The 7770-nt window shown below is 46.3% G+C and overlaps 1 protein-coding gene across 6 annotated transcripts in view; it reads left to right on the top strand.

Moving 5' to 3' along the window:
* FOXN3 (forkhead box N3) overlaps positions 1 to 7770 on the top strand; it is a 301639-nt gene that overhangs the window by 164284 nt on the left and 129585 nt on the right. For all 6 annotated transcript variants that reach the window (XM_089661849.1, XM_089661854.1, XM_089661850.1 and 3 more), the window contains exon 3: positions 6873 to 7009. In XM_089661849.1, coding sequence (XP_089517975.1) covers positions 6873 to 7009 — 137 coding nt within the window. The remainder of the gene's footprint in view (positions 1 to 6872; positions 7010 to 7770) is intronic.

The raw sequence follows: 7770 nt of genomic DNA, 5'->3' as shown, positions 1-7770 counted from the left end.
GTCCGGCCCCCGGGTCCAATATATGAACCCATTGCGGCCCTCAAGTCAAAAAGTTTGCTCACCCCTGGGCTAGACAATGGCACCCTGACTGTCATTAGGTATCGGGATGAAATCCTTGGGCCCATTGTCAGACCCTACGCTGGTGCAGTGGGTCCTGGGTCCCCCCTGGTGCAGACAATGCCCGGCCTCATGTGGGGAGAGTATGCAGGCAGTTCCTGGAGGATGAAGGAATTGATACCATTGAATGGCCCCCACACTCGCCTGACCTAAATCCAATAGAACCCCTCTGGGATGTCATGTTTTGGTCCATCTGACACCACCAGGTTGCCCCCCAGATTGTCCAGGAGCTCAGTGATGCCCTGGTCCAGATCTGGGAGGAAATCCCCCAGGACACCATCCGTGGTCTCATTAGAAGCCTCCCCCGACGTTGTCAGGCATGCATACAAGCACATGGGGGCCACACAAACTACTGAGGACCATTCTGAGTTGCTACAATGACATTTCAGCAAAATGGATTCGCCTGCTGCATCATTTTCTCACTTTGATTTTGGGGGTGTCTTTGAATTCAGTCCTCTGTACGTTGACCATTTTCATTTCCATCAAACGATGGGGCGTCCTTACGTTCCTCACCCATCACCCCGTCCATGTCAGTATAGAGATCCAGCAGGAGATTTGTCCCAGTTGAGATCTGATGGGTTTTCAAAGTCTTGCTTTCATTTTTTTTTTTTTTTTTTTTTTTGAGCCGTGTATATAGCTGACCATACACTAGTTGAAGTTTTAGTTTTGAAATTTTTTGTTTTAAGAATGTTCACTCGATTTTCTAATGGTTAGTGGGGTGAAATTGACATTTGTTTTCCAGTTCACAGTCATCAAATGTACTGAGGATTTTTATACAAATGTTTATAGGAATGTTCGTTTGAAAATCTATTTGTGTATAACCAGCTAGTATCTATCTATCTATCTATCTATCTATCTATCATTTTCTCCTTTCCCTTCTTTTTTTTTTTCTTTGTCATTTGTTCTTTCCTTTCTCCTTTCTTCTTTCCTCTCTCCTTTTTCTTCTCTTTTCTCTCCTCTCTTCCCCCTCTCTGTTTTTTTTTTTTTTTTTTTTTTTTGTCTTTTGTCCTTTCCTTTCTTCTTTCTCCTTTTTCCTCTCTGTTCCTCTCCTTTCTTCTCCTTGCTGTTCTTTTTCTTTCCACCTCCTTTCTTTCCTTTTCCCTTCCTTCTTCTTTCCTCTTTCCTATCCTTTCTTTTTTCTTTTTCCTCTCCTCTCCTTTCCTCATTTTTTTTTTTTCTTTTCCTTTCCTTCCCCCCTCCTTTTTTTTTTTCCTCTGTTCCTTTCTCTTTCCCTCCTTTCCTTTCTCTTTCCCTCCTTTCCTTTCTCTTTCCCTCCTTTCCTTTCTCTTTCCCTCCTTTCCTTTCTCTTTTCCTTTCTTTTCCTTTCTCCTTTCATTTTTCCTTTTTCTTTTCCCACTCTAGCTTCTTTTTCTTGATTTTTTTTTATCATGCTTTCAGTGTTTACAGATAGGAAAGTATTTAATATTTGTTTTACATTTTTTTTAATAATAAATGTTTTTAGTTCCCGGTTTCTGGCCTAGGCCAAAATGATGTCATACATCCCAGGAGTCTTCAGGTGGGTTTGAGGGATCTTCTCAGTTAAGCATACCCACCTGCCTGTATGCCTGAGCTAAGGGCAGATGGATTCCAGGAAGTAAATGCTACATGAATCACCTGCGCTCCCTCAACATGGCACAGCCAGAGATGCTCAGCGGGTGTTTTTCACAGTAATGTCTCAGCAAAATAAAGCATGGAGACCAGGATGGATGGGGGAGTTTTCTGTGACTAGTAAAAACAAATTATTTTGTGTTTTTGGTGCTCATATTTAGTGTAGTTCCTCTTTAAGTCGATCCTGAGGCTCTCTACCTCGGAGGGCTGAAAGATAAGAGGGTTCAGTGTGATGGAATGACGGGGTTTGTTGAGGAGGGGGGTGCAGAGTTTGGGGGGGGAATTGGCTTCTGCAGACATTCACATCATTTATTTGACACTTGAGTGTGGAGGCAGCCGGGGAGATTGCTATTCGGGGTCTGCGGCTCTTGGAGAGCCCTAATTGAACTGGAGTGCCTCTTCAAGGCAACGTCAAAAGGCTGAGAGCGAATCATTGTACATATTGAGAATAAATAGGCCACATTTCTGGCAGATTAGGACCGGTTAGATCCATTATCCTCACAGACGGCAACTCAGCTTCACATTGCACCAGTAAGACTCCTAGAGGACCTCTGCCAACAATGAATGGAAGAACAGGAGCCGGGACGTGAAGGTTTATTAATGGACGGAGAGCTGCAGACCAACGACCTGTTTGTTATATAGCTGGATTTTGTAATCGCTGCAGAAAAACATTTAGGATGAGTATTTCAAATATTAGGATTACATTGTGTTTTTTAGGTGTCTGCTCCTTCATGTAACACTCCTCTGCTGAAATACCCTGCACTGCTGTAGGACTCCACTCCTTCCTCTATAACTCTCCTCTCCTGAAATCCTCTGCTCTGCCGGAGGACTCCGCTCCTTCCTCTATAACTCTCCTCTCCTGAAATACTCTGCGCTCCTGGAGGAATCCGCTCCTTCCTCTATAACTCTCCTCTCCTGAAATACTCTGCACTGCTGGAGGACTCCGCTCCTTCCTCTATAACTCTCCTCTCCTGAAATACTCTGCGCCGCTGGAGGACTCCGCTCCTTTCTCTATAACTCTCCTCTCCTGAAATACTCTGCGCTGCTGGAGGACTCCATTCCTTCCTCTATAACTCCCCTCTCCTGAAATACTCTGCTCTGCTGGAGGACTCCGCTCCTTCCTCTATAATGCTCCTCTGCTGAAATGCTCTGCTGGAGGACTCCGCTCCTTCCTCTATAACTCTCCTCTCCTGAAATACTCTGCACTGCTGGAGGACTCCGCTCCTTCCTCTATAACTCTCCTCTCCTGAAATACTCTGCTCTGCTGGAGGACTCCGCTCCTTCCTCTATAACTCTCCTCTCCTGAAATACTCTGCGCTGCTGGAGGACTCCTCTCCTTCCTCTATAACTCTCCTCTCCTGAAATACTCTGCTCTGCTGGAGGACTCTTCTGCTTCCTCTATAACCCTCCTGTTGGGGGATCACAGAGTCATATGAGCAGTTTCCAATGGACATATTGAGATACCAACAACTACAACATTTTTCACCTACTGGCAGGGCTGGTGCTTTCACTAGGCAAACTAGGCAGCCGCCTAGGGCGCATTGCCACCTATGAGCGCCTGGGCCACCTTGTCATGAATGATCCTCCAGCTGATGGGAGGGGTGGCAGAGGTGAGGAAGAAAGGACAGAGGAAGATGTTGGGTCTCTGGGGCTAGTGTAGCAGCTGAGCTGCAGCTCCTTTCCAGTGTTCCTCTTGGACTCAGTCCCTTACTGCAAGACTGCTGGTGACTGCTGATCACTGGAGTTCCAGCTCTTCTCTTCCCATTCATCAGCTGAGGAGGAGCTGTGCCTGCAGAGGAAGGGAATGTCTGACTCTGATGTCTCATGTCTGCACATGTGATGGATGGCCAGCCGGGTCACACTCACACCATGTGTCAGTGAGTGATGACATCATCACGATCCCCCAGCCTGCTCTTCCAGTGCCTTCTGATCTGTGTCAGTGTTGGTGGTGGTCTGTTGTGTCGGATCTGTCACTGTGTGGGATCGCTCAGTTCAGCTGTTCTCACTGTGTGGGCTGGGCTGCATGCTGTCACAGTGTTTTACCTCCCCCCAATGCCTGGGGAATTCCAGCCTGGGATCTGTCAGAGTGTGGTTTCATCATCCATGCCAGCCACAGATACATTCCGTCGGGGACACAAATTTTGTCTTTTAATATTGGTGCTGGTGGCATCTCATGGCACTTATTGTAAAAGAAATTTAGCAGTTTTATGTTTTATTTAATATTTTCTACTGTTTTTAAATATATTTATTTTTTGGGGGGGGGGGGGGGAATGCAAGCAGCTGGTCTTGCCTCAGGCGCAAAATAGTCCAGCATCGGCCCTGCCTATGGGGTATTAGAAGTGTTGAATCTCTTACTAACTTTGAGTCTCTCTGTCAGCTCACTCATAGAGGTCTCCGGAGATGTTGGCTGTCTTATACTCTTCAGCCTCGGACAGGTGTTGGCGGGACTCCGGGTCACAGGGATCCTATACTCACATTTGGTGGGAGTGCCCAAAGATTAGGCCATTTTGGACTTAGTTTAGGGATTTAATATCAGAAATGACCAAGGTCCTGATTCAGGATGCCCCGGTACAGTTCTTCTATGGCACTTTACTCTTCTTATATGCCTTGATGGAAATCATAGCCCCCCCTCCAATCTATTTGATGCGGCCAAGAGGCTAATCCCGGCCTTTTGTAATAAAGCCTCAGATGCCTACTATAAAACAATGGGTGACACAAGTTACTGAAATCATGGAAGCTGAAAAATGGGTGAATATTTGTAGAGATAGACTGGGAAGAGGTCCAGGATAAATGGGAACCCCGGATCTGTTATACAAATAAATCACACAAAGAATAAGAGATTAAAGTGTTACTAAACCACAGACCCTGCATTCCCTATATCTGCTCTCCCCGGACCCTGCATTCCCTATATCTGCTCTCCCCGGACCCTGCATTCCCTATATCTGCTCTCCCCAGACCCTGCATTCCCTATATCTGCTCTCCCCAGACCCCGCATTCCCTATATCTGCTCTCCCCGGTCCCTGCATTCCCTATATCTGCTCTCCCCGGACCCTGCATTCCCTATATCTGCTCTCCCCAGACCCCGCATTCCCTATATCTGCTCTCCCCGGACCCCGCATTCCCTATATCTGCTCTCCCCGGACCCTGCATTCCCTATATCTGCTCTCCCCGGACCCTGCATTCCCTATATCTGCTCTCCCCGTACCCTGCATTCCCTATATCTGCTCTCCCGGACCCCGCATTCCCTATATCTGCTCTCCCCTGACCCCGCATTCACTATATCTGATCTCCCGGACCCTGCATTCACTATATCTGGTCACCCCGGACCCTGCATTCACTATATCTGCTCTCCCCGGACCCCGCATTCCCTATATCTGCTCTCCCCGGACCCCGCATTCACTATATCTGATCTCCCCGGACCCTGCATTCACTATATCTGCTTTCCCCGGACCCAGCATTCACTATATCTAGTCTCCCTGGACCCTGCATTCCCTATATCCGCTTTCCTGGGCCCCGCATTCACTATATCTGCTCTCCCCGGACCCTGCATTCCCTATATCTGCTCTCCCCGGACCCTACATTCACTATATCTGGTCTCCCCGGACCCTGCATTCACTATATCCACTCTCCCCGGACCCTGCATTCACTACATCTGGTCTCCCCGGACCCTGCATTCACTATATCCGCTCTCCCCGGACCCCGCATTCACTATATCTGCTCTCCCCGGACCCCGCATTCACTATATCCGCTCTCCCCGGACCCCGCATTCACTATATCCGCTCTCCCCGGACCCCGCATTCACTATATCCGCTCTCCCCGGACCCCGCATTCACTATATCCGCTCTCCCCGGACCCCGCATTCACTATATCCGCTCTCCCCGGACCCCGCATTCACTATATCCGCTCTCCCCGGACCCCGCATTCACTATATCTGCTCTCCCGGACCCCGCATTCACTATATCTGCTCTCCCCGGACCCCGTATTCACTATATCCGCTCTCCCCGGACCCCGCATTCACTATATCCGCTCTCCCACAGTACACAGAACATGGAAATACAATTATTGTAGTAAATATAAACTGCTAAATACCTTTTCTCATCAGCTGTATATAGCGGTCTTGTGACTTCTATCAGTGTCTGGCCAAGCACTGGTTAAAGCTTTTAGGAGGAGTTTTCATTCTGCTGTAGGAAGATGCAGGACCCCTGTCCCCTGTCTGGACAGTGCTGATTGGCCCTGGGCTGATCACATGCACTTTCCCAAGAAAAAAAAAAAACTCTCTAGCAATACACCCCAAACTGAGCATGTGCACAGTGACTCCATATGATATGTCTTATCAGGAGATAAGAGGGAGACACTGGAAGAAGGGGAGGATCAGAGCAGACAGGATCAAACAGTGTTTTTACACAATGCAGAGGATTAACCCTTTAGGTTCCACAGTGAGTATACCAAGCATGCTTTACTGCATATACAGACTGATTTCACTGTTGGGGGTCTAGTAACATTTTAATGGTTATCTATGTTGGGTAAGAGGGGGACCTTTGCCTATTATTATTTATTGGGGAATTCTAATTTTATTGCATTAGAGACTTCTGGACCACTTTGCCTTTCTTTTTTTTCCGTTCTCTTCTTTTCTTTCTTATTTCTTTGGGATGCATTTGATAGTTTTGTGATCAATGTTAAAGCTTGTATGGAGGTGTGTAATTATGTTCTATATGATTGTCTATGGAGCAAATATAAATAAAGATTAAAAAAAAAAAAAATCTACCAACCATTATGTTTTGGGCTTCCCAGAGTGGGTACAAATTGATTAAAGTTTTCAAAACTAAGAAATATGAGGACCAAGCTAATCTATCCAGAGCTGATTGTAATGTCAGATTGTAATGTGTATGGTGACCCAGGGGTGGACTGAGCATTTGGGAACTCTGGCACCGCCCGAGGGCCCGGGGTCAGTGGGGGGGTTCTCATCAGATTTCCCTGGTACTTTTTCATATGCTTCTTTGGGTGTGGTTTGAGTGTAGGCGAGGACACAGGGGACCCATGATCTCCTATTGCCCGCGAGCCCCATGAGTTGTCATTCCGCCCCTGTGGTGACCCTCTACTCATGGCAGCGTTTGTATATCTAATGTATTTTCTTCTTTGTGTTTCAGAGTATCGGCAAAGGGTCCTTGTGGTGTATAGACCCAGAATACAGGCAGAACCTGATCCAAGCCTTGAAAAAGACCCCCTATCATCCCTACTCCCACGTCTTCAACACCCCTCCCACCTCTCCTCAGGCATATCAAAGGTAAGGCGACCGTTTTGGCGATTCCGATTGGTCTCGTGGTTGGCGCTGTACAGATTTATTATAATGATATTTTAAACTCACCTACAGCCTCCTCGCCTCTCGCTCACTCTTCTATGTCACTTCCATGTTCACTTATGAGAGTTCTTCCAAAAATGAATCCGATCCCATCCAATGCGACTCCCTCCCATGCTGGATTCGCAGGCTCTGGAGATTTGTGTTCAGCCGTCGCCATGGCGGCGACCAGTCCCATTTGAACGGTTGAACTGGTTCTGTTGTGGTTACGCTGTGTATGTTTGTTTGGAGAGTTTGCTATGGAGGCAACTCTGCTCTATGATCTTTGTTACTTTTATTATTGTTTTTAGATTTTCTAGCATTTTCTCTGATCTTTGTTACTTGTTTTTAGATTTTTCTAGTGCATTCTATGATCTTTGTTTTATTCCTATTTTTAGACCTTCTAATGATCAATCTATGATCTTTGTTACTTTTATTATTGTTTTTAGATTTTCTAGTGATCTTTGTTACTTTGTTAGTTTTATTCCTAGTTTTAGATCTTGTAATGATTACTCTATGATCTTTGTTACTTTCATTATTGTTTTTAAGTCCTCATGCACACATAGACTGTAATCAGCATTTTTTTGTAGGGGCGTTTTTTGGCTGGAAAAGAACCTCAGAACTAGCGGGTTTCTAGAGGAGGTTTTTAGCTGTAAAAACGCTGTTATACTGAAAAATGTAGTAAAACACATCAAAACAACGTTTTTGGG

Source organism: Staurois parvus, unplaced genomic scaffold, assembly GCF_062004578.1.
Source record: "Staurois parvus isolate SC_StPar_1 unplaced genomic scaffold, SC_StPar_1.0 ptg001398l, whole genome shotgun sequence".
In the NCBI taxonomy this organism is placed as follows: domain Eukaryota; kingdom Metazoa; phylum Chordata; class Amphibia; order Anura; family Ranidae; genus Staurois; species Staurois parvus.
Note: the sequence above shows the minus strand (reverse complement) of the source record. Positions and strands in the feature narration are given on the sequence as shown.